Raw genomic sequence first — 27,835 nt, 5'->3', positions numbered from 1 at the left:
GATGAGGTCTGGGAGATGATGGTTTGGTGGTGGGAGGTGGGGTCATGGTCAAGGGGGCAGTAGGAGGAGGTGTCCGCGAGCTGGCATTTAGCCTCAGCGGTGTAAAGGTCTGTGCGCCAAACTACTACCACGCCTCCCTTTTCTGCTGGTTTGATAGTGAGGTTGGGGTTGGAACGGAGGGAGTCGCTCTCCCATTAATTTTAAATTACTTTATTCCTTGGGGTTTTTTTTGGGGTGGTTGAGTTATTGTGCTTATTAAAGTGGTTCAGGTAGATGGGTGCTGCTTAGTGTCTAATTAAGTCAAATAGCTGAGGAATGTCCTTTGCTCAGTCCCAGAGTTAGTGAATATCGGCTTGGCTGTAGCAGTGCCACAGTGGACCTCTGTGTCTCCTTGGATACAGTAGGAAGGAAAATCTTTAAGAGTTCCCATTCCTGTTTTTGTCGTCTTGTCTACACTTCTTCTGTCTGTGCTTGCACTGAAGAATCTGAGATTTACCATGTGCGTGAGAATCCAGACTCCAGCACAAGGGGTGTGGGATCTTTCTAGTCCATGTGCCTTTTTATCAACCGGGCTATTGGATTGCACATTTTCTGGTTTATATTAATACCAATGGCATCTGTCACTGGTAGATTTTTTATTTGCGTTTTTTTTTTAAAAAGTGATACAATGATCAATGTGATGAACTTGGCTGATGGGGATAGAGGCTGATAGCGCATTACAATATACACCATATTTATAGAGAAATAATACCTAGCCAGCAGTAAGGGAGTGATCTCAGCAAAGCAGGGCTCAGATGTCATAAAGACCATAGCATTTTAATCTCCAGCATGTATCCCATTTTATATTTTTATATACAGGGTATGGAGAGGTGTGTGTTTATTTAAAATTTTAGACTCCAGCTGAAAGATTTTGTTGTTTCAAATGGAGCTCTTCCTGTAAACAATATCCAGTGAAATAATTAAGTTTTGACAGGTGAAGCACAGAACAGCTAACGTGAGTGTAAAGGTACCTCTACGCTGTCTCCATCTGAGAAGAGTACCACATACAATAGCAATGGGGCATCTTTCTATGTAATGTGCCAGCCAGCTTATGGCTTTAAGAACTGGATTATGACTGCTGAAAATAAGTTCCTTGCATCTCCCACTGCCAGTGGACAGCAGACATTCACCTTAAGTCTGTACTGGATTTTGAACCCATGACATGGAGATAGAGGTCCAGTATGTAACCTACTGTACTATCCAGGTGTACACCTTTTTTCCCTTTTGGGGGAAAAGAAAACTTGCTGTTAAGTATTGCAGAATTTCATTATGTAATTCTGCTGCACAAGTTGTTATATGATCAGTAAATTGATCTGTATGAGAGTGAGGGACCAAAATGAAGTGTGCAGTATATTGAACAGTGCTACCAGGATGCTGATACGGTAAGTAAATCTAAGAAACAATCATTGAGAAGCTTCATTTCACTTTTTTTTAAAAAAAAGTTCTGATTTAACATTAGGATACAGTGCAAGTCCAAAGCGGTTGTTTTGTTGGTACACATTGATCTTATCCCATTTGGAATGTAGGTGCAGTTGTACTCATGTGAAGGACGATACTGTGAGCTTGGTGGCATAAAGTAATGAACAAAACAGATTCTGAGAATTTTAACTCGTAATAAGAAGTCGAGTTGTAACAGTTCCTTTTGAGGGGTGGGGGAACTGATCTGACCAGATTGTCAAAATTAAAAAGAAAATGTGTTCACCCGTTACTGTAGGACTTAAATAACAGAATAGCATGAGTGTAGAAAAACAAATAGCAAATTAACAGTATATACAAAGTGGAGTAAAACTTTTTTGAAAATATATTTGTAAGGTCATAAAAGCTGGATAATAGGGGGAGAGGCAATTAACACTGGTCTACAGCTCTGCAAGAAATTGCGAGAGAAACAGTTTTCATAAGCACCACTTTCCCATGTGCTCAATCTGACCTGGGAATAAATTTTCAGAGAAAACAATTGAAAAAGACCGCATTGAGAGATGACTTAAGTCTTGAAGAGTGGGTTTAATGGCCTTTCCCGTTCACTTTTTTTTTAAAAAAAAAAGCGAAACAGGATGTGAGTGTTGCTGACAAGGCCAATATTTCTTTCCCATCCCAAATTGGAAAAGTGGTGGTAAGCTGCTTTTTTTGAACCAGTGCAGTAAATGTGGTGCACATATACCCACAGTCTTGTTAGCAAGATAGTTTTAATTTTTGACTCTGTGACAGCAAAGGAGTAGTGGTAAAGTTCCAAATCAGGATGATGCAACTTGTAGAGAAACGTTCAAGTGCTGCTTTTGTTCATGACTTGTTTATCAAATTGAACTCTTGTCATATTTGAAAGTTCATGTAACAATTAGAAAAGCACAATGCATGAATTATTGCAGCATTCACGAATAAACTGGATGTGTGCTGACATATTATGAGAGACTCCATCATGACAAATGAATTCCGTGTGACTGTGGTCTTCTTTAGAAAAACCATAGAAAACAAATCCAAGGGGCCAGAGAAGCCTCGCAGACCACCGGCTGAAGAAGCTCAGATGGCAGCAGCTGCAGCTCTAACGAGGCTGGAAATTAAACAGCATAGAGGCCGAAGCACGACTGGGTCGAGCCATTTACATAATGAGGGTAGGTAAATACAGAAGGAGTCAATATATGTTGAACCATTTAACTGTTTTACCAATTGCTAGTGGGTCTATGACATTCATGCACAGTAATTCCTGTGTAGGTATTTTAAAATCCAGTATTAAAATGATAGATTCTTGCACTTATAAAATGTGATTGAATTGTAATTCACTCGGATAAACACCTGTGGTAAGGAAAGTGAGATGAGATAAGAATGTTGCACAACTTTGAAGTGTATATAGTCTGCATTTTAACCTTATTCTTGACATTTAACATTGTGCATTGTATTCTAATATAAAAACAGACTTGGTGACCATACGGTGGATTTGTTTCTGTATAAAGCTCTGAACTATTTTTGGTGAGAAAACTTCTCCTTCCTCTCTTTTGTACCACTATTCAAACTTTCTAGCTGTATTCCTTGGTTCTTAAATAGTTGGTGTCAGACTGCGGGATGGCAGGAGGAAAGAAATTATGTTTTGAAATATGGGTTAAATTAAACATAAAGTTTAAAATCACACAACACAATCATGATAAACATAAGGAGTTACATAGAGTCCCACAGCACAGAGACAGGTCCTTCAGCCGAAACTGGTCCATACTGACCACAATATCCACCTGTGTGCTTGGGGGTCATGTAACTTGATTAGTGGGTAGTGACACAGTAATAAATCAACTGAACAGGATGTTGGATATATTGGCAAAAAAATGTTGTGTGGATACCCATATTGAAGCTACATACTGCTCTGGTTAGGATGTAACTGGAATAAGACATTGTGTTCTAGGCACTTCGATGCCAGCTTGACCCTACAGTGGTGGTAAGAAATGAACATCTTTCTTAATTGTGATAATTCTCTTAATTTTCAGAATGAGTGGTTTTCAAACTGTTGTTTGGCTTTGCAGATTCCTTTTCCAATGATTTCAGGTATTACAACCCTATCCCAGTTTAAGTTGCAATATAATGCTCCATTGTATGAATGTGTTTTAATAATGTATCTATGAAAGCAGGTATTCTACTTATCGATGAACTAGATATGCCACTTTAACACTGCAAAGGCTATTGTGCTCGATAGGCACTTTATATCATTGGATCTGCTGGAAAAGTCTCAGTGGACCAGTTGAGAACCACTGATCTAATGTGGATTTAAATTTTTTTAGTGTTTGTCTGTTTGTTTGTATAAATCTGAGAGAGATACTGGGTTGCTTCAGAGGGAATTAAAAACCACCTACAGCATTGCGTGGTCAGATTGCAGAATTCAACATCAGTCAGACTTGGTAAACAGAGAGAAATCCCTTAAAACCTAATTGACTTGGAGAGAAACTGTTCAGTGAATTGACATGGAAGTGTGTAATCAATTTATCCAGAAGAAGACTGTTATTTGAATACTGTGCATGATGCTCTAGTTTGTGTTACCTTGATTCATATTGGACACTGTATATTTTAAAATTATAAATTTTGAAGTGGTTGACTAAATTTTCTTTACTTTTAATATAGTAAAGAAAGAACTGACGGCAGAGGCTGCATTCCCTGAAGCACAGACTGTAAACAATCAGGTAGATCTTGTACTAATATGTCGCAAATGGAGTCTTCCCTCGTTGCCAAAAAATTGTATTTGGTTAACTTTTCAGAGTATTTGTTTCTTATCAATTAGAATTTTTGTGAAAAAGGAACTCTCAATTTCAAAGTTCACTAGCATCTGAATAATAAAATTTGCATCTGTAAACTGTGTTAAAGCGTCTTATTTGTGCCAAAGTGCTTGGATATGTCTACTCCTCTTACTAACTTCAGTCCAATCATTTTGTACTTGGTGACTATAAATTGTAAGAAATGATCAATTACAGACTATCAAAGCCTAATCATTGTCAATTCTTAATCAGCACAACTTGAGTTTGAATTGTCTGACTTTTGTTTTTCGGAAAGCAAAGTGATTAAATTCCCATGTCTGTAAATTCAAATTGTTTCATTCTTTCAAACAGTGCAATTTTGCTTTGTCTCTAATAGTCTTCCTACACAAATTTTGTAACAATCAACTGCCATTCTTACCCATCACATCCCCTTCAGCCCAATGTTGCTGCCAGCTGTGTTCTTAAACGTCATGGTATTCTCTTCAATACTATTTTAATAGCCAGTTGAAGAAAGGAACAGTGCTCTATATGTTAAGCTACAACAATAATTTGTATTTATGTTGCACTTTTAACATTGGGAAACACATCAGGCTGTTTCACTGAAGCATTATCAAGCAAAATTTGATGCCAAGCTGTATAAAGTGTATTAGGCCAGCTAACTAAAAATCTGTTTGAAGAGTTAGATGCTAACAAACATCTGAAAAAAAGACCGAGTTTAGGGATGGAATTTCAGAGCTGAAGGAATAGCGGTCAGTGATCAAAACCATGGATGCTCAAGTGGCTTGAACTGGAAGAACACATGTCTTCTGGTTGTAAGGGCTGAAGGCAGGTACAGTTGGAGAGGATGAGGCCATGGAGGGAATTTGAAAACAAGGATGAGAATTTTAAAACCAAGTTGTTGCTTAACTGGGAGTTATTGTTTGTCTGCAGACATGAAGTGGTAGTGGTACTTACCACATGAGTTTAGAATGAACTTAAGTTTACAGAGGGTCTAAAATGGGAAGTCTGGCTGTGTTGAATAATCAAGCCTATAGATAATAAAAGCATGAATCAGGGTTTCAGTCCTACACTGTGAGGCAAGGACCGAATCAGTTGATATTATGAAGGTACAAGTAGGTGTTCTTGTAATATTTATGTTTATCAGAAGCTGATTCTGGGGTCAAATATGAAAGCAGTGCTCGGAATGTTCCAGGTCAGCTTCAGACAGTGCCAAGGAGACACACGGAGTCACTGGCAGGGTATGGAGGTTATAATGGACAGGAACATCGCATCTTTATTCTACCTAGTGTTTAATCAGAGAAGGTTCTAGCTTGACCATTACTGGATGGCTCTTTGAATAGCTTACACATTAGAGATAGTGGAGGAATCAAAATGAATAATGATGAACTCTAACAATGAAGTTCTTTGTGTTTCTAGGGTCCAAGTAATGCTGCGAAGGAAGATTGCAGTGGTTTCTCTGTTACTGGTGTGTACTTTATCTGTCCGTTAACAAATGCTTCAATCTCCAAAAGTGAAAGAGATTCACACATTAAAGAAGCCATTCTTATGGTAGGTTTTGGATACAATTCTGAAACAAAGCTAGTATTTCATAAAATGGCCTTTGATCAGTTTTCCTTTGACTTTTGTAAAGGGATGGGTTCAGGGTGAAAACAAACTGTCGCTGTACCTTGTGATGTGGGCTCAATACAAGATCCTCCCACTCTACGTGGATACTGCAGTTCAATTCTATATTCCTAAAGAGTGAAAGCTAGAGTTCATGTTTTGGGCTATTGCCTAGAGACTTCTACTAAAATGAGCTTTTGTAGTTGTCACATGAAAATGGGATTGCGTTCAGCTGTGATGACCCAATGCGAATTGCTGGCACTCTTGACACTTGTATGGGAAGAGTAATCCATCTGACTATATGCCAATGCATGCCTAGTGCCTGTGAAAAGACACAGTCCTGCCAGAGTCAACACTGTTAGCAGGCTGGACTGGCAACCCAGAATAATGCGTTTAGCTAGACAACAGTAACAGTGAGAGGAAAAAAAAACAGTGAAACTGGACTATTGAGATTACCCATTTGGTTTGCCAGTGTCATATCCAAGCTGGATTAGAGGTTATTCAAGGCAATGTACCTGATTGACTGACTTCCTGTGCCTTTTGAAATGTCCCAGAAAAAGATCAAAACTTCCATGAATCATGTTAATGAAAAGTAGCATGAATGCTTCAGGGTTTTTTAAAAATAAGTCTCAACAAGGTCAATAACATAGATTGGATCATACTCTGAGAATAAATCATTAAAGATATCTGTAGTACTTTTTAAAACAGCAGTAGGGTCGAGAAAGATTTTAAAAATCAGTAAAGTGCAGAGTTTACCTACCTTGCTCTTAGAATTTACATTAGCTCTGTTCTAGAATCGGAATCGTACAGTCGAGAACAGGGCCATTTGGTCCATTGTGCCTGTGTTGGCTCCCTGAATGTTTTCTAAAGGTACAGCTGAAATTGCTTGGAGATTAGCTTTGTGTTTAAGGGACTCTTTGTGTGACTGCCTGCTGACCTCATAATAGCTACTTACATTCATTGATGTGGTTTCACTGGATTGTTTAATTGGTGCTGCTAAAACAACAGGGTAGGAGACTAAAATTCTTCCCTGTCAAGTGATGTGTGGGCAGATTTTGAATGGACGTTGTTTTAAACAGAACACAAATGGAGGAAAAGGAATATTCAGTGTATCTAAGGCTATAGAAACTATGGCTGGCCTGGTAAATATGAAATAAAATTTGTTAGAACTTTGAACTGAGAACCTATAAATTGGCTCTTCTTTTAAAAAGGCACTAGCTTTTTGCAGGCTCGTGGGCCAGTTTTTCCAAAGGATTGTGTTTTTCTTTTGCAAAAAAAAAGAACAGTTTTTAAATGCTGGAGAAGGTTTATACCCAAATGTATTTGTTAATTGAATGTGCTAGGAACCTCACTGGCCTAGCAATTTGGGCTGTGCATCAAGCCTCAATACCTCTGGACTGGGGAAGTGAAATGCAGCCAGTATTCTCACTTGTGATGGCTGCACAGTGATTTTCTGCTGGAAGTGTAAAAATATTTGTGTACATCGATTATACTTATCCAGTTACATTTGTTAGGTGAGGACTGGCTGGTCCATGGTGTCCTTGACAATTTGATATTGTCCCTGTATTTGCTGTTGAGGTTTATCCATGCATATAATAGTCATTCAGGTGATGCACTGCAAGGTAACTGACACCTGAAAGGATCCATTTCAAAGTGAAATGGAAATGATCAGGATTGGGAATCTGGTAATATTGAATTTTTAATCAGTTGTCTACAATCTGTAAAAGTCCTTTTAATGGTTGTGGTTGGCATTGCAGGCTTTCTATCTCTATCATCTTTTAAAATCAGGCCTTTTGTTACTTGTAACCTTGCACATTGCTTTGTGTCCATTCCCTTGCTTTTTCTCAATGAGACACTTCAGATATTAAAAGTGCATATTGTTATGATTGAATATCCTTTCTAAGTTGACCATGCATTTCCAATCCAGAAATTTGCTGATGATCCTGTGCGAGCCTCCATAATGATGATTCACACGTTTAACAAAGATAAAGAGAAAGTAAAGGTTGCTTGTGAAACTCTTGGCAAGTAAGTAAAAGACAAATACTGTTTCCGTTTGATTCATTTCTAACCATGGCAATACTGAAATGTAATTGTATTTGTTGTCTGCATTTCAGTCTTGAAGCTTTGTGGAAACTCTAACACATATGGTCACCAGTTAGTTAGTTAGTTCAAATTTCGTTAGTGTTAAACTGTACTTGGGAATATGGTTTAGGTGGCTAGTGGAATAAACTTATTGTAATAAATATTATGAAATATAAGTAAACCAGTTGAATATTTGCATGTTGTTTTAAGGTATCGCTTTGAAACAGGTCATTTGGCCCAAAAGATTCCTACTAGTGTGCATGCTCCATACAGGCTGTCTCCCAGCTTGCCTCATCTCACCCCAACATATTATTTTTGATGCTTTGTCCCTCATACTTATCTGGCATTCTTGAAGGTACATTCTGTCTGTCTGCCTCAGTTACTCCTTGTCGCAGGATGTTCTGCATCCTATTCTCTGAGTAAAGAAAATCCTCCTGAACTTTTTTTTGGATTTACTTCAACTTTTCTTTATGCTATGAATTTCTCTGAAAAATAAACATAGCCATAGAGAAGCTTGTGAGCTATGGCTTTCTTTGGTCACACCATCCACCTTCCTTGCTCCAACTCGCCCTTTCGCTCTGTGTCCATCCATAATGGCTTGTACTTTGCCTTCTATCCCATTACTGTTTGAAAGAATATATTTTTAATCTCTAATATGCTAATAGATCCAAAACGCCTTTTCCAGCATTCTCCACTTCTATTTCAGTTTGTGTTTTTCCTGTCTTATTAAAGAAAAACAAATCCAAGTTTGTCTACATACCTCTAAACTATGTAAACTTTATATTAAATTACAGATACATTGATAACATATGCAATAATCCAAGTGAAGAGAAATACAGAAAAATCAAGTTGCAAAATAAAATCTTCCAGGTAAAAACTAATCCGTTTTCTTTCACTCTTCTCAAAACCAGTTGGTTTGGAATGCTGATTTTAGCCAGTTTTGTCATGTCCATTGTTTTGATACTTTCAGAGGAAAATGGATGGAATTGAAACAAAATCTCTCAAAATACAGACAAAAGTATTTAATAAAGTTGGAATTTAATTGATTCAGCCATATTACACCAGTGTTCCTAATCGGGACCTTTTTTCTTCTAAAACATGTTCCTGGGGTGGGGGTATTCCTGGCTAGACCCTTATTTGTTGCAGGTCCTTAGTTGCCCTGAAGAAGGTGGTTGTGTGCTCTGCCTTAAACTGCTGCAGTCAATGTGGGAGTAAGAATGCCCACTATACTGTTAAGAAAGGAGTTCCAGGATTTTGGCTGAGTGACCATGAAGGAATAGTGATATCATTCGAAATCAGAATGTGGTGTTGCTTGGAGGGGATCTTTTAGATGGAGGTGTTCCCACTAATCTGCTGCTCTTGTTGTAGTTGGTGGTGGAGGTTGTGGGTTTGGAAGGTGCTGTCAAAGCATCTGAGCAAGTTGTTGTAGTACATTTTGTCGATGGTACATGTACCTGTCATTATACATTAGCAATTAAGTGGGTGACTGTTGATTGCAGCAGGTAGGATGTTTATCAAGCAGGCTTATTTTGTCCTGGATCCTTGAGTAGAGCTGTCCAGGTACGTAGAGAGTATTCTGTCACCTTTCTGACTTGTGTCACAGTTAACAGAAGCACTTATCCTTTGGGAGAAAATTGACTACTTTTAATTTCCTAAAAATATTTTGAAGGTGATGGTAAATGGAGTGCCCTGATGTCCAAATATTTTCAAAACAGACACACTATTGTTAGATGTTGCAATTGGTTCCTTGTACTCTATCTGAACTCTAGACATTCTCTGTGCTTAATGTAAACAGTATATAATTTCCCTGAGCGTTATCCACAATTGAAATGGAATCAGAAGGCACCCTGGTGTCCTGTATGTATGAGGAATTGTTTCATGACTGGTCAGAAAATAATTTCACCAAAGATTCTGGCACTCACATGACTTGAAATGTTCATATACCTATTGTCAGTGGGAAAAGTTGCCACAAAATGCAAAAACAGGTTTACTTGCAAATGTTTAGTCTAATTCCAAATGAATGCTTCACCTCCAGCATTCGCTGAGATCCTCAGCATTATAGATGAAAGTCATAGAATCATAGAATCCCAACAGTATAGAAGCAGGCCATTCAGCCCATTGAGTCCATACCAATCATCCGAAGAGTATCCCACCCAGACTGCCCCCACTACTGACAAGCCGCGCACCCCCCCCCCCCCCCCCCCCTCCCAAAAACCCTATAAACACGCTCTGCCAATCAATGGGATCATAGCTGATCTGTGACCTAATGCCTTTGGCCCATACACCTTAATTTTTTTGTTAAGCAAAGGTATTATCTATCTTTGATTTAAATTTAACAATTGATTCCGTGTTCACTGCCACTTCTGGGAGAGTTTCAAACTACCTCTACCACAAATACATAAACCCAAATCTCCTTCATTCTAGGCTGCAAAGAAAAAGTCATTTTATTCCAAAATGAATGTTCATGACTGCCACTATGTGTGTACAAGCAAGAGTGTATTGAAACCATTAATTACATCATCTGCTGGCAAACTACAGAATCACCATTACTGCCACAATTACTACTTGAATGATTTCAGGGTATTTGCATTTCCCCAACAGAAAGACTTTCATGCTGTATTAAAATTAGTAAGCATTGAAGAAATGAATATGAGTCACTGGGACTCAAAACATTAATTCTGTTTCTCGCTCTACAGATGTTGCCAGACCTGCTGAGTTTCTCCAGCTGTTTTCTGTTCTTCAGATGTCCAGCATCCATAGTATTATGCTTTTATTAAACCATTTCATGTTCTTGAATGATGTGCATCCTAATATTTGTCTTTTAAGTAGTATATTTGCATTCCACTTTGCCCTGCTGTTGTTTAGTTTGCCCCAGAGCTCTGGACAAATCTTCGCAGTTGCAATTTATATTTGTAATGCCCTTTTATCTCTCACCTTTTCAAATACGGTGTATAACGAATTAACCTGGATGTAAGTTTGCTCGCTGAGCTGGAAGGTTCATTATCAGACGTTTTGTCACCAACGTAGGTAACATCAGTGAGCTTCCAGTGAAGGCTTCACCGGAGGCTCACTGATGATGTTACCTAGTATGGTGACAAAACATCTGAAAATGAACCTTCCAGCTCAGCGAGCAAACTTAGATCCAGAACGTCAACCTGAGCTACAAATCTTCTCCAAACTCTCTCATGATTTAACCTCTCTTCTGGTACTAGAGACCTGTTTTTGCAGCACCTTTAGTTTTTGGTATCTTAATGACATTGCTCCATAATGACTAAACATACTCAGTTGAGACTAATAACTTTGCCGTGCTTCTAGTTTGTGGTGTAGCTAGTTCACTGTAATTCATTATGATGATGCATCTGCCCTTCTGTGGTCCTTCAAGAATTATCCAGTTGTAATTGATATGTTGGTTTATTCTTGTCAATGCAAATAGGAAGTTAGGTGAGTTAGCAGTCAAATTTTTGAGCAGGTGCACATTAAAGTATTCTTTCTTTTGCCTCTTGCTCATTTTCTCTTTCTTTGCCTCTTTCCTTCTTTTTGATCCCTTTTACATTCTCTTGCTCTCTTGTGCTCTCTCTCTAAGGAAAGGATCTCTGAACTGGAAGGAACGCATGAATTTTTACAGTCGATTGGGTTTGAAAGGAAAACATTACAAGTAGCAGGACAAGGTAATCATGAATCTGCACCTAAAAAAGTATTGTGTTCAATTTTCTCCTGATCAACCACTGTGTGGCATGACCTGCCAAATTGCTGAAATAGTGTGCATCTGTGTAGTATAAAGGTAGATTAGTGCCTGTTTTGCAAAGTATGAGCCCCACTGGGCTGAAATGCTCTTCAATCACCAGAGAAAACTGATGGCAAGTTGCACTACCTATTATCATTTGATAACCTTAAGTGACACTGCAATATGACACCTTGATGCAAAGGTTCTTTCCACCCCATCTCTTCAACACTATATACCCATTGCATAGCCTAGTTTTCTTAGCTAGTATCTTCAGTTTGTCTCTGGGGCTAGCCCAGAGTTATAACTGCAGTGACAGTGAATAAATACATCAAGTTGCTGTCATGCAGGCCCTTTATTTGATAGAGTGCCAGAACTGCAAAGAAGTAGAAAATATCAAAATGAAATTTCCCTGTGATTAGAAATTGACCTTTCATGATGAAATTTAACAAGTCTTTATTATCTTTTATGATAGAAAATGAAGAAGATTTTTATGTGCTAAATGAGGAATTTCTCAACACATTTGAAGAGCTTAGACAGTACAAGGGTGAGCTTCTAAGTGCTGAGCCTGTAAGAGCGCAATTAGATCGACAGATTCAGATTTTTCGCCCTTCACCACAGGCAGCAAAATTTGAATTGCCCAATGACTTCTACAACCTGACTGCTGATGAAATCAAACGGGAGCAGCTGATGAGGTAAGGCTGGATTCACACGGGTGCTGCTGGATTTAAATTACTGGTTTGATCATTGAAGGTGTAGGTGTATTTTTAAAAACTTGATATGTCTGAATAAAGAGGACCTGGTTTCATCCAATACAAGAGTACTAATCCCAGCCATCTCTTCACTGCAGTGTTTCACATCTGTTTGAACGTTTGTGTCTGCACATGGGACTGCACTGGGTGTCTGATTTAGTTTATGTGCTCAAATTCTCCAACTTCTAACTCCGAAATGAGTCAAGTTAACAGATCATTTTAGCAAAAAATGCCTTGCCTAAAAAAAAATCATTCAAAGCTTGTTTTCTTTTGCTTTTGTTGTAGTATGTGTTCCAGTTGCTGAGTACAGTGGAAACTCTGTTATCACTGTTTCCACTGTTCTGCATTCTACAGCAGTTAAACAGTTTTGCATTCTTCCACTTTTGCACAGTAAATGACAGATATCTGCTCTGTGTCCCATGGAACTCAGCTGCTCCTACATATGATTTTGGGAAATTTTCTTTACAGTCTTAATCCTAAGAAAGTTGCTTTAGTATTATGGTGGTGTTACCAGCTCCTGACGCATGAGTCGTCTTGTGGACATGTATCCCTTAGTGACAGTACAATGAAAAATTGGCACATTTGATTTGTAATGTGGAGGAAGAGAGCCACGACCAGCATTTGGTGCTGCTGTTTGGTCATTTTTTAAAAAACCCATTAAGTTCTCTTCCCATCCTCAAAATTACATTAAGTATTTGTGGTAGATGGGACTTTCTGTATGCTCCTATGGTCGCTTACAAAACAGTGACTCAATGGAATATGATATTTGTGGCAGAATCAGACAAGAAACTGACATCGCCCATCTCTGTGTTGGGAACAACTCGGTGCATGTTTTTATGCATTTGCTAACTGGTGAAGCAACTTTCTCGATAGCAGGAAGTGGTCAGTTGTCAATTAGGAGGGATTATGGCTTGATGTATGCCTTCATAGTGGCTCAATGTGCCTCACTAATATTCCACTTTCTAACACAAATTCACCAAACAAGCTAGACATCAAGAAATTGTTATGGAAATCAGGGCAGGTACCTGAAGATTTCAGATTGCTCCTGGTTGCTGTTACGACATGGAGGTGAACCCCTCTGTTAATTAAACTGAACACCTAGAAAAACTTGTAATCTGTTAAAATGAGTGAAAGAGAACTCCCAAATTCCACTATTTAAAGTCTGCCTCCAACTCTATAACAATATACCGTTCCAATAAGACATTTATTAAAACTACATCAACTTAATTTCAAAACCACACAGTCGCTGTGGTCTGCTGTGTCTTCCCTCTTCCAGCTGAGGATCTCCCAGGGTCATCAGCTTTCTTTTTACTGCGAGTATGTTTCACATGAAAAGGTACCTTTTTGGTTGAGAGTGTTGCCTAATTTCTTGAAGAGCAACACGTTAGATGGGCAATTAGCTGTCCAGTTCCTTTCTTTATGGCAGTTGCTCTCTGACCAATGTTCAAAATGTCTGCATTTTACACCACCCCAAACATTGGATCAGCTGATTGTTTTGCCAAAATTGAACCAATAAATTCAAACTCCATTTTGGATTTTAGTTTCTCTGGGCATCAATTTGAATTTAACCAGTTTAAATTATTGTCAAAACAGCAACCAAAGCTCAGGTATCCATTTCACAGCCAAATGTTAAATATTTTCAATTTTCCAGTACACTCTGGGACTGCCATCTAGTCATATATACAGGTGCTTGTAACCTCTCAGTTCAGAACAACATTCTCTCTCTCGCTCTCAAAGGTACAATTGACGCCTTCAACTTCATAACACTGCGATCAACCTCCTTATGACCAGCACCAAACATTATCTTGGTGCATGATCCAATGGCCACCAGCCCCACACATCCTTTGGGCATGGACATTGGCATCTGACATTTAGCAACTCCTCGTGACCATCCTGGCACCTCTCTGATCAACTTGCAGGCTGTTTAGGAAACACAGACTTTGATTTGAAAGCTCAGTAGTAATTAGTATTAAAAAGCTGCTGCAAGAACACTTCTTTTGCATGTATAGATACTCATCTTGCTGACTGGACCAGGCTGCATTTCATGGCTGCAAGTTTCCTTCCAAGCACTCACTCACGTAGTACCTCCCTGCCTGCCTGCAGCATCCTCGCCATGCCATTGCCAGTTAGCGCAGTCATAAGCAGACAGCTTGTCTTATTGGTCAGCAGTCCTCGGTCATGGGGAAGTACATTCATTCTGCAGGACACCATACTATGTCCATTTCACACCTGCATCATGTGGGGGGTATGCACACTGCATGTGCAGCAAGCAGTGTCTCAGCGTCAGGTCGTGTAGGAGCTTGGGGGAAATCAAAGCAGGTGCAGGATGATGCTGCAGGCAGGAGTGCCAGAGGTAGATCATGAACCATGGTGGAAGGTATGTGCAATAGCAGAGATAGTATTTGTGAGGTTGCAGAAACAAGAGCGTGGCCTCTCTCTGTTCAAACAGAAAAGATCATAGACCTTCTTTCAGCCGTGTTGGCCATTCCTGGAGATGGCCCTGACCAGGTTGCCACGATCTGGTGATGCAACCATCTCTGCCAGTCCTTTTGGAAAAAGGGTCCTCTACTTTTGCACCACCTTCGCGACCATGGCCTTCAGGTCACTTAGAGAATCACGTGCCATCCTCTCCTCCAATATGTTAAGATTCAGTCCTTGGCTGAGCAGGATGGCTTTGGAATGCCACTGTTTGTCTGACTGAAGTGGCCTTTTTAAATATGGCAAAGGCACTGGGGTGCTGGTCTTTCAGTAGATATCCAAGGTGTGGTATGTTGTTCCAGGAAAGGAGCATGGTGAGATGCGGATGGAATAAGGGTGGGATCGGTAATTAATGATGAGTGGTTAAGAAAAACCAAGAATCTCTCCAGAGAACCCAACACAACTTGCACTTTTTTTTAAAAAAGCATAAGATTTGAAAAAGTGATTCTATTGTAAAACACTTTTTTGGGTTGTTTTGAGATGTGAAAAGCACTACAGCAGAATCAATTTATTTTTCAATAGTTTTCATCTAATTTTTTTTTTCTTAATGAGTCCAGGGCCAGTGATAGAATGCCTGAATCTTAGTTAGTACTGTGATTATTTCTATTCTCTGTTTATACTATTACAAAGGTGCAAAAATGATTTGCCAGGGTCATGTTGGAGTTGGGAGATTCCATCAGGAAAAAATGAACAGTTTGGGTTGTTTTATTCCAGAAAAGAGAATACTGTGAAATGACCATTTACAGTTGAGCTATGATAACTGTAAAGATTTTTTTGTTGTAAACGTAAACTCACTGATAAACCCAATAAGGAATTCTGTACAAACACCTTAAACCCATTAGTTGGGGTGGCTCAGTGGTTAGCACTACTGCTTCACAGCGCCAGGGACCCGGGTTTGATACCACTCTCGGCGACTGTGTGTGGAGTTTGCACTTTGTCCCTGTGTCTGCGTTGGTTTCCTCTAGGTGCTCCAGTTTCTTCCCACAGACCAAAGGTATGTAGGTGAGAGTGGATTGGCCATGCTAAATTGCCAATAGTGTCCTGGGATGTGCAGGTTAGATGGATTTGCTGTGGGAAATGCAGGGTTACAGGGATAGGCTAAGAGATCGATCTGGATGGGGTGCTGTTCTGAGGGTCGGTGTGTACTCAATGGGCCGAATGACCTGCTTCCACACAGCAGGGAATCTGAGTGGTTAGAATGTGGAACTTGGAGTGAACACCTGAGTAATAAAGGCAAAGAACATAAATGCATTTAAGGAGAAGCTAGATATGCACATGAGGGGGAAATGAATAGAAAGTATGAAGATAGGTGAAATGAAGTGGGAACTGGACTTGTCTGGAGCATAAACAACTGCACAGACCAGTTGGCTGAATATCCTGTTTCTGTGTGGTTTACTCAGTAATTGTTTTGAGGGTCTTGTGGCACAACGGTAGTATCCCTACCTCTCTGCTAAAAGGCACAGGTTCAATTCCAATAGCTTAAGTTATGGCTGAGCGAGTCGATTGAAAATATCGACTCTAATTGCTTTCCTCTCGCTATCCAAGACATAAGTCAACTGTTAGTCCTATGCTAGCTAAGACCTGGAATTCAGCTTGGTCCTTAATCCAGTGCTACACCTGAATACTTAAAAAAAAACTACAAATGCTGAAATCAGAAACAAGAACAGAAATTACTGGCAAATTTCGGCTTAGATTAGATTGGATTACTTAGTGTGGAAACAGGCCCTTCGGTCCAACAAGTCCACACCGACCCTCCGAAGAGCAACCCACCCAGACCCATTCCCCTACATTTACCCTTTCACCTAACACTACGGGCAATTTAACTTGGCCAATTCACTTAACCTGCACATCTTTGGACTGTGGGAGGAAACCGGAGCACCTGGAGGAAACCCACGCAGACACGGGGAGAATGTGCAAACTCCACACAGATAGTTGCCTGAGGCGGGAATTGAACCCGGGTCTCTGGCGCTGTGAGGCAGCAGTGCTAACCACTGTGCCATCGTGTTCTGGACCCAAAATATTAGCTCTGCTTTCTTTCCACAGATGCTGCCAGACCTGCTGAGTTTTTCAGAGCAATTTGTTTTTGTTTCTATATTGAGTACTACATTGGCTATTTAGATCATCTTTATCATAATTAAAGTATAATGTACAATTACCCAATTGTTTTATGGCAGATCAGAAGCTGTGGATAGGATGACCAAACTGAGAACTAAAGCTATGCGGGAGAGAGACGAACAGAGGGAGTTGAAGAAATATAACTACACTCTCTTGCGCGTCAGGTTCCCAGATGGATACATTTTACAAGGTAACCTCTCAATTTGGAAATCTGAAGTCAGTTGGTGGTGCTGTTAGGAGCTTTAAATCCATCAAAAAATGTCAATTCACTAGTTTCTTGATGTAATCTAATATTTGTTCCAATTCTTTCAAATCCTGCAGTGCTGTATGCAATTAATTCATCTTCTCTTACAAAGATGTACAACCAAATATCTAATAGCAGAATTGTGACATACATGCATTATATAGCCCCTGGAATGTTAGAAGAATTAAAAAACACAATTTTTATACCAGCTTATATTATGTATTATGCACAAATCTTCTCTGACTTCCGTATGTAGGTTCAAATGACTTGACTCTCAAGTGGAGACGTACAAGAAACATTTGAAGTGGTATTAGGTCAAAGGAAGAGAGGTCTGTGATGTCAGCAAAAAGAGGGATAAATATGAGAATTGGGAACTTTAGAGCAAATAGAATGAGTAGAATTTTTTTGAGTTCTTGAGTAGAACTAGAAGGAAACATAGAAACAGACTGCGACACTTTTATAGATATGGAAAAAGAGATGAGCTACAGCAAATTTGGGCCCATTAAAGTTGGAAGCAAGTGAAATGGTGATGGGAAGTGAAGAATTTGCAGAGACATTGGCTTCATGGGGGGAGACAGAAATAACCTATGAGAAAATAATGGAGACTCAAAGGTCTACTGAGAATCAATATAAGTAAAGAAATAATGCTGGAGAAATTATTGAAATTAAATAGTCACAAATTCTTTGGACAGAACAGCTGACATCCTAGGGTTTCAAAATGGGTGCTGCACAGCTATTGGATATATAGGTCTCTATCTTCCAGGGTTTATCTGGTTCGAGAATGGGTCTTGAAGGTTGGAAAGTAGCAAACTTTCTCAACCCTGCTGTTTAAGAAAGAAGAGAGAAAGCAGCAGTAGATAAAATACTACAAATTTATTATAGAATTGGGAACAGAACAATGAGAAAATTATAGTACCATGAACAGATTCATAATGTGTTTACAGAAGGGAAATAGCGTTTAATGATTTTGAGTTTCTTTTGAGGATACAAGTGTGTGCTATGAGGTGGACCGGGGAGCAGTAGGTGTAAAGTACCATGCAATGTTCTTACACAAGATTGGATATTATGAATTGGAATAATATGAACATGGACTGAGGAGTGGCAAATGTATGCTAAATCAAGAGGAGAAATAAATGGGACATTTTTAGCTTGGCAGATGGTAACTAGTGGGACACTGAAAATGTCAGTATGAGTCTCAGCTATTTACAATTAATGTTAATAACTTGGACTACGAGATTTGTTACTCAACAGAGATTGGGAGTGGGCAAGAATATGGGAGATGGGTAACAGTGTGGTGAAGTGTGAAATTATCCATTTTTGGTCAGAAAAATATAAAAGCATAGTGAGAGACTGGGAAATGTTTGCATTTAGAGGAGAATTGGCATCATTGGAAATGAATCACAAAGTTAACTGCAGGTACTACAAGCAATAGGAGACCAAATGATATGTTAGATTTTTGCTACAAAGGCAGTGTGGTACAACAGCTAAAAGAAAAGTCTCGCTGTAATTAAACAGACATTGGTTAGGCCATACCTGGGTTACAGATTTGGCCTCATTACCTAAGGGGAAATGACCCTTGAGAGTGTGTGCTATGATGAGGATGTAGGGATGCTTCAGTGTGATTTGCACAAGTTGAATGAGTGGGCAAATGAAATCTAATTTAGTTAAATGTGATGTTGTCCGCTTTGGTATCGAAAGCAGGAAATTTATTAACTGAATGGCAATAAATTTGGAAAAGGGGGTGTGCTGCAAGACCTCTGTTTCCTTTGACACCATTTGCTGCATGTAAGCAGGCATGTGCAGCAGGTGATAAAGAAATGGTATGTTGACCTTCATAATGAGAGGATTTGAGTACAGGAGCAGAGATATCTTGCTGCAATTCTAAGGGCTTTCATCAGGCCATACCTGGCGTTTTGTATGCAGTTTTGGTCTCCTTTTCTTCGGGAGGGGTGTTCTGGGTATGGATAATGTGCAACCAAGCATAAGGCAACTGTGGATTAGGACTATAGAAATAGGAATATAGTTAGGACAATATTCACTGGAGTTAAGAATTATGGGGTGGATGTGGGGTCTCGTAGAAACATGAAAAACTCTAACAGGACTAGACAAGGTAAATGTGGAAAGAATGTTCCTGAGAACCAGGGTCACAGTTTAAGGATATGGGCTTTTCAGACTGACATGAGAAATTTCTTCACGCAGAGTGTGGTGTGCTTTTGGAATGCTCTCCCAAGAAAGGTGTTGAAGTCAAAACGTTGACTGTTTTCAAAAAGAATTGGATCTCGTTCTTAAGGTTAAAGGGATTAAAGGGTATGGGGCGAAGTTGGAACAGGATAGCAAATTGAATGATGAACCATGACCATATTGAATTCAGCACAGGATCGAAGAGTCAATTGGCTTACTCCTGCTCACTTTTTTTCTATGTATGTTTCTGTGAAATGCCATGAAGGTTCACTCAAGTGATGAAAGGATTGCCCTTTCAGGAGAGAGTGATTTTTACAAGACCTGTGTTTGTCCAATTTTAGGGAATGAAAGGTTATTCATTTGAAAGATGTGACATTTCTAAGGGGCCTGACTGGGTAGATGATGACAAGATATTTTCTCAGCCTGGACAACCGAGAGCACGGGGTCTCAACCTTAGAAAAAGGGATTGGCTATTTAGTGCTGGATGGGAACTTTCTTCAATTGCTTAGAAAGGCTAATTTTGACAGTATTAGGTAAGAACTTTCAAAAGTTGATTGGGGGCAGATGTTCATAGGTAAAGGGATGGCTGGAAAATGGGAAGCCTTCAGGAACGAGATAACGAGAATCCAGAGAAAGTATATTCCTGTCAGGGTGAAAGGAAAGGCTGGTAGGTATAGGGAATGCTGGATGACGAAAGAAATTGAGGGTTTGGTTAAGAAAAAGAAGGAAGCATATGTAAGGTATAGACAAGATAGATCGAGTGAATCCTTAGAGGAGTATAAAGGCAGTAGGAGTATACTTAAGAGGGAAATCAGGAGGGCAAAAAGGGGACATGAGGTAGCTTTGGCAAATAGAATTAAGGAGAATCCAAAGGGTTTTTTACAAACAAAAGGGTAACTAGGAAGAGAATAGGGCCCCTCAAAGATCAGCAAGGTGGCCTTTGTGTGGAGCCGCAGAAAATGGGGGAGATACTAAACGAGTATTTTGCATCAGTATTTATTGAGGGTATGGAAGATATAGGATATAGGGAAAGAGATGGTGATATCTTGCAAAATGTCCATATTACAGAGGAGGAAGTGCTGGATGTCTTGAAATGCATAAAGGTGGATAATTCCCCAAAACCTGATCAGGTGTACCCTAGAACTCTGTGGGAAGCTAGAGAAGTGATTGCTGGGCCTCTTGCTGAGATATTTGTATCATGGATAGTCACAGGTGAGGTGCTGGAAGACTGCAGGTTGGCTAACGTGCCACTGTTTAAGAAGGGTGGTAAGGACAAGCCAGGGAATTATAGACCAGTGAGCCTGACGTCCGTGGTGGGCAAGTTGTTGGAGGGAATCCTGAGGGACAGGATGTACATGTATTTGGAAAGGCAAGGACTGATTCAGGATAGTCAACATGGCTTTGTGTGTGGGAAATCCTCCCTCAAACTTGATTGAGTTTTTGGAAGAAGTAACAAAGAGGATTGATGAGAGCAGAGCGGTAGATGTGATCTATATGGACTTCAGTAAGGCGTTCAACAAGGTTCCCCACGGGAGACCAGTTAGCAAGGTTTTGACTACTTTTTGTCTGATGAGAGCAGAGCGGTAGATGTGATCTATATGGACTTCAGTAAGGCATTCAAGGTTCCCCACGGGAGACCAGTTAGCAAGGTTTTGACTACTTTTTGTCATTTACATTAAATGACTTGGATGTGAGCATAAGAGGTACAGTCAGTAAGTTTGCAGATGATACCAAAATTGGAGGTGTAGTGGACTGCGAAGAAGGTTACTTCAGATAACAACAGATGAGCCAATGGGCTGAGAAGTTGTAGATGGAGTTTAATTCAGATAAACGCAAAGTGCTGCATTTTGAGAAAGCAAACCTTAGCAGGACTTATACACTTAATGGTAATGGGAGTGTTGCTGAACAAAGAGACCTGAGAGTGCAGGTTCATAGCTCCTTGAAAGTGGAGTCGCAGGTAGATAGGATAGTGAAGAAGGCGTTTGGTATGCTTTCCTTTATTGGTCAGAGTACTGAGTACAGGAGTTGGGAGGTCATGTTGTGGCTGTACAGGACATTGGTTAGGCCACTGTTGGAATATTGCGTGCAATTCTGGTCTCCTTCCTATCGGAAAGATGTTGTGAAACTTGAAAGGGTTCAGAAAAGATTTACAAGGACATTGCCAGGGTTGGAGGATTTGAGCTATAGGGAGAGGTTGAACAGTCTGGGGCTGTTTTCCCTGGAGCATCAGAGGCTGAGGGGTGACCTTTATAGAGGTTTATAAAATCATGAGGGGCATGGATAGGGTAAATAGACAAAGTCTTTTCCCTGGGGTCGGGGAGTCCAGAACTAGAGGGCATAGGTTTAGGGTGAGAGGGGAAAGATATAAAAGAGACCTAAGGGGTAACCTTTTCACACACAGGGTGGTATGTGTATGGAATGAGCTGCCAGAGGAAGTGGTGGAGGCTGGTACAATTGCAACATTTAAGAGGCTTTTGGATGGGTATATGAATAGGAAGGGTTTGAAGGGATAAGGCAGGTGGGACTGATATCTGGTCGGCATGGACGGGTTGGACCAAAGGGTCTGTTTCCATGCTGTACATCTCTATGACTCTAAAACTATGAATATTCAGTCGTTGAGTATATTCAAGCTGTGTTCTAAAGGATTCTGGGGTATGAGAACAGCTCACAAAGGAACATCTGAGATCCGTCACAATCTTACTGAATAGTGGCTTAGTCTCCGGGGACCAAATAACTTTGTTCAGCTCCTATTTTGTATGTTCTTCTTCTCTTCTCTATTACTGAATATTGCCAATAATCCACATGAGCAGTGACAGGCTTGTTTCTCATTCCTGCATTGTATGTGTGTGAAAAAACAACATGCCTTTCTTAACATATCTGTTCCTTTATTTAGACTTCAAAAAACATTTTCATATGAAGTTATTTGAAATACAAACAAATTTGAATAATCCCAACAGTTTGAGAAAATGAGACTGCATTGAGGCTATCAAAATCTGATAACAACATTGGTAAATTTATTAACAGCATTTCTCCCTTTCAGGGACATTCTATGCTCGAGAGAGGGTGTTAGCCCTTCGTGAATTTATCCACAGTGTTCTGGATAAAGACTGGATTCCTTTTGAACTGATGGCTCCTGGGGGACAGAAACTAAAAGATGAAGCTGCAATGTTTATTGAAGTGGGACTGGTAAAACTGCTTTACAATTACATTTTCAGTTATTCAACTTTGTTTCTCCAATTTTGTTCCTTAAGTTAGGGGTGAACATGTCTGCTTGCTCCTTGACTCTGCTACTGATGCTTGTGCTCCTTCTGGCTATTATTCTCAACAAGACAATCTGTCTCTCTTGACTCTAACAGCAAAGAACCATCTGTCCTTTCAGTACACCAAAAATGTTTGAATTTCCTGTCTTCTGCAGAAAGAAGTGGGTTGGTGATTTCTTTTCAATATTCTCATTTTGTTTCCTATTTTGGGTATTTTCCTATGTAGACAATAGCAAATGCCAGGAGCATTTGTTTCATGTGCTTGAGTTCCGAGGGCATAAGACAAATGGTGAACATGCCAAAGGATTGAGCGATGAAATGATCAATACTGCAAGCACAGGTTTAAGTAATGACCTTGACTAACTGTGAGAAGACAGAGTTGGGATAAGATGGTCATTTTGAGGATGGCAACCTGTAACTAGTGGAGTTCCATAGGGATCAGTGCTGCGGCCAGAATCATTTCCAATATACACCAAATATATAGGTGAGAGAAGTGAATGCCACGTTTGCAGATAACACAAATAGATGGGAAAGCAAGTGATAAAATGACACAATTTGAAAAATATAGCCAGCTGAGATAATTGGGCAAAAACGTAGAAAAAAAGTGAGAAACATGAAGTTATGCAGTTGGAAGATAGAGGAACTGAATATTATTTCAATGGTGAAAGACTGCAGAAAGCTGCAGAGCAGAGGGATTTGAGGGTCCTTGTGCTCTCATCACACAAAAGGTAGTTTCGATGTTCAGGTAACACGGAAGGCAAATGGAATATTGGCCTTCATTCAAAGGGAATGAAGTACCAATATAAGGCTGTCTTGTTAAAATTACATAAGGTGCTAGTTGGATCACATCTCGAGTGACATCAGGAGTTTTGGTCCCCTTATCTGATGAAAGTTTTACTAACATCAGAGGCAGTCCAGAGAAAGTTCATGAGATGTACCAGGCATGGAGGAGTTTTGTTTTTGAGGACAGTTTGAGAAGTTTGGACATAGGAGTTTAAAACCATGAGAGGAGGCCTTAATGAGAAATAGATTAATAGGGGGCTTGAGAGAATAGATGCTGAAAGGTTGTTTCCGCTTGTGGGAGAGTCTTGGTTCGGGGGCATCATCTCGAGAGTGAGGAATTGCCCATTTAAAACAGGACACATTTTTTCTGAGGGTAGTGAATCTTTGGAATTCTTTACTGTAGAGGCTGGGCCATCAAGTACATTCAATGTTGAAATAGCCAGATTTTATCAGTAAGAAAATCAAGAATTTGGGAAAAGGCAGGTAAGTTGATTTAATGATTTGAGGTCAGCCATATCTCTGAATGTGTTGCAGACTTGATGGGTGAAAGGCCTGATCCTGCTCATATAGCTTACATTTTCCAATGCTACTTTCCAGTTGTTATGCCTGATCAGTGTTCCCTCTGTGCTATTAGTGGTCCATGCACCAGTTAGAGCAATTAAACAAATATAGCTTCTGATTCAACCTTTTCTTTGACAAATGCATTTCCAGTATCTCTGCTTTAACTTATCACCTGCTGTGCGTGCAACCTGCAAAATCTTAATACTCCCTCCTTCCTATAATCTAGTGACTGTAGATAATCAAAAGTAGTCTGTCTCAAGACTCATATTAAACTTTGTACATTGACATTTTTCCTGTTGTTTTCAGGTTCCAGCTGCCTTGTTGACCTTGACATGGGATGCAGAGGTCCTAGCCAATCTTGAGGCTGCAGGGCAAAGCCACACCAGCATGCTAAAACAAGAACTGCTGTCTAACATCCAAACACTTGCATAAGTAAAAAACAGACTTTGAATGCTCAGTTAAATATTGTTTGTAAATGTATTTTGTATAACAAGTGGGTGTCCTGTTAATACCATATTAAATAGGAGGGGGAGAACAAAGAATTTTTGGAGAGATTTGGAGTATCTTGATTCAAGACAATTGAATGACGATACTTTGCTATATTAATACATCACATCATGCAGCAGTTAATGTAGTTTCTTGAATACAAGTTGCTACTTGTGGCCTGCCCCTTTTTAAGGATATACTTTTGGAAAGGGAAGAAAAACTGAATGGGTCTGAACCCAGCTGTATGAGTGTAACAATTAGCAAAGATGATGTTCAACTGATTCAGCTCATACTTGAGAAATTCCATATATTGAGTTTGAACTAATGTGAGAAAGAGAATGCTTTTCAAGAATACAAGAACCTATTTGCAAAGAAGGCAATGAGAAAGTATTTGAGAACATTGATTCAACCACTGTTGTTGAACTTGGTTTTGAATAGGATTTAGCCTTGGTGTTGGTTCACCAGTAATGTCCTTTGCTTATTATTATAGTATAAGATACTGCTGTTGAGTAGCTTGAATATTTTCCACTGCCAGTTTACCAACTGACCTCCGTCTCTGTTGTTCAGTTGATTATTTGAGATACTCTACACCATGAAGGCATTGTCGCTGATAATTCCTCAGCAAGTATTTATATTCTGTAAAAGCAAAATAATGCAAATACTTCATCTGAAACAAACACTGAATGCTGAACTCAGTTGGTCTGGCAGCTTGTGGATACAGAAACAGTTAACATTTCAAGTCCAATATGATTCATCTTCAGAAGACTGTGTCCACAGATGTTGCCAGACCTGAATTTCTACCAGCATTTTGTTTGTTCTTAACTCTATGGTGTTGTAGTGTCATAAATAGGTCTACTACGAAACGCTGAGTTGCCTTTTTGCAAAGTGATAATCTAAGATTCAGTTATTGTGAACACAAAGTAAATTAAAGTTGATAGTGACATTGCTAAGGTGGAATTGTTATAGAAAAAGAAAAGTTTGGTGAAGTGTAATTGCTTTCCCTTTTCTCATAGGCAGTTAACAAAAAATATCAGCATACTATACACCAGTTAGGGTGAAAGCATTGTAAGCCATCAAGCAATGTCAATGGAAAGCTATGCATAGACTCCAGCTGCGTTGCATTGTTATGTTTCTGTTTAGAAGTAGCTTGGTTCCTCTTTATTTGCTTGCTGGGTGGTCTAATGTGTATTCCTAGCATTTCCTCTTCTGATTTGAGTTTGAGAAATCAAGTCATCTTTAACTATTTATTTTGAGGATAAATGATGCTATAATTTAAAAGCAAAACCTATTGTCTAAGTTTTCCCTGTAATTCATTCCCTCATTTCATCCTCTACAATATTGCTTAATTATCAATAGATTTGCTTGCAAATTGGTTTTGCTTGCCATACAGTAAGGTAACATTACTTATTTATTATGTAAATTAGATTTCTAAAAATGGGTTTAAGCTGTAATTTTATGAAATGATACTCATAGCTGAACATTCAAGGATGCTTTTAACATAGGAGGCAGATGTACTCTAGGTGTGATTAAATGCAATATTTCTGGATTGATAATTACATTAAAATATTTGCATTCATGACATCTGTTAGTGCTTGCTAGTTGAATAGCTTGAGTACAATATCTATTGCATATCCAAGCTGCTGTAGAACGAAGCCATATACTACAGAAAAGGTATCAACACATCTTTCTGCTGAGCAATTTTTGAAGCATTACATTTAAACACTGATTTATACTTTATTTTAAACAAACTTGTAAATATGCTTCCGATTTTTAAAAATACAATCACATGCTGTTCTCAATCATCTGTTGACTATATCCAGTTGGAATGCAGAAATTTGCAAGCATGATTCCAGCAGGGTTTTTTTTAACCAGAATTGATTGCATGTTTAATTATACATAGTATGTCCAGTTTATCCAACACCTCAGCAGCTCTTGAGTTTGTGGCAGTTTGTTTATTATTTTGACTGCTGCATCTCCATACCACATATGGCATCCAATGCAGTGCATACATGCTCAGATAGGGAATAAGTACTGACCAATTGACCCTTCTCAACTGTTAAATTTAATGTGAGTTTGCTGCAGGTTGATAATTTCTTAATATGAACAGAATAACTTATGAATCCATTGTATGTTTGTATAGCTGTTCAGAATGACCTGATATTCAAAAATAAAACACTACTTCACTAAAGCACTAAAAGCTTTAGTTCCAATCAGTTTATTTATGCTTCATTTGCAAAGCACCATATGTTTATGATATTAGATGTACACTGCCAAAGGCTTTACAGTATTTCATTTTGAGCTTAATCCCAAATGCAGTGTTTTGTTTCTTTTCTTCCCTTGATGCTTATTCATCGTGGGTTACAGTTCCACAAATACTGACAGTTTTCCAATACTGCAGGGTTCTGTGTAAGCATTTAACTAAGTGTCCCAGTTGAACCCATCGCTTTTCTTAGCCACTGTTTGGGTCAGTGTTTACTCTTTGGGATTTTAAAAAATTTCCTTAGCTTGGGTAATGAAGCTACTTGTTAGTAACCTTACAACCAAGTTATGAGTTCATACTTGTATACATAACGAGCCAGATAGCAATTGCTAAACACAGTAGAATTCATGCGGTAAATACAACTTCAAGAAGTTTAAATGAGGTCATCTTGACTCAAGTTAGTGATTCCTGTTTGTTAAATAAATGTCTCCATTCAATAACACCACACCTGAATTACTGTATTTTCCTGTAATTGTGCTGTAGAAAGATCTTATTTTGCAAGAACTAATCATTTTTGTACCCCATTCTCAATTAGTTATTTTGATGTATTTTAAGATTCAAAGACTTTTAAAAACTGTACAGCTCAGAATGAAGCTTGAGTGGTTAAGGACATTAATCAGTGCATGATAACCTATCCTTGGTTTATATTAATTCATTTCAGTAATAAACTATTATTTTCATTATTAGGATCTGTATCCTACAGATCCATGTTTTCATTTCTTCTGTACTTAACATAAAATTGATACAGCTTTTAGTGTTTAGAATGATGTCCTAAGGGCTCTTTGTGAATGTCAACTGGTGTAGAGCAGAGCTCTGATGAGGAGGGGGCAAGGGAGAAAGAACTACAAAGACGTTTGAGAAGCTGTCCAGCATTAATCTTAAAAGCTTGGGATGGAAGACAATGGAGCAGCAATAGCAGCAGTTTCTGCAAGTAATTTGTGGGGCAAAGTAAAAACAGATCCCTGGGAAGAAGAAACATACTGAGGGGAGGATGAGGCAAACATTCCTGACATGGCAAGTCAAAGAAAACAAGAGAAAACCTTGC

The 27,835-nt window shown here is 39.1% G+C and overlaps 1 protein-coding gene across 2 annotated transcripts in view; it reads left to right on the top strand.

The window, feature by feature from the left end:
• Window positions 1-27,473, top strand: part of ubxn6 (UBX domain protein 6) — a 39,465-nt gene extending 11,992 nt beyond the window's left edge. The window contains exons 2-11 of one of the 2 annotated variants that reach the window (XM_043720967.1): window positions 2,491-2,645; window positions 4,135-4,193; window positions 5,682-5,813; window positions 7,795-7,892; window positions 8,744-8,819; window positions 11,533-11,617; window positions 12,146-12,365; window positions 17,075-17,205; window positions 22,481-22,626; window positions 24,351-27,473. In XM_043720967.1, the coding sequence (XP_043576902.1) occupies window positions 2,491-2,645; window positions 4,135-4,193; window positions 5,682-5,813; window positions 7,795-7,892; window positions 8,744-8,819; window positions 11,533-11,617; window positions 12,146-12,365; window positions 17,075-17,205; window positions 22,481-22,626; window positions 24,351-24,476 (1,228 nt within the window). In that variant the 3' untranslated portion in view covers window positions 24,477-27,473. Of the gene's footprint in view, window positions 1-2,490; window positions 2,646-3,449; window positions 3,565-4,134; window positions 4,194-5,681; window positions 5,814-7,794; window positions 7,893-8,743; window positions 8,820-11,532; window positions 11,618-12,145; window positions 12,366-17,074; window positions 17,206-22,480; window positions 22,627-24,350 lie in introns of those variants that run through there. The other variant, XM_043720968.1, reaches the window with a different exon arrangement.
• The last annotated feature ends 362 nt before the right edge of the window (window positions 27,474-27,835 follow it).

Source organism: Chiloscyllium plagiosum, chromosome 31 (assembly GCF_004010195.1).
Source record: "Chiloscyllium plagiosum isolate BGI_BamShark_2017 chromosome 31, ASM401019v2, whole genome shotgun sequence".
Classification (NCBI taxonomy): Eukaryota; Metazoa; Chordata; class Chondrichthyes; order Orectolobiformes; family Hemiscylliidae; genus Chiloscyllium; species Chiloscyllium plagiosum.
This window is presented reverse-complemented; position numbering and strand designations above follow the sequence as displayed.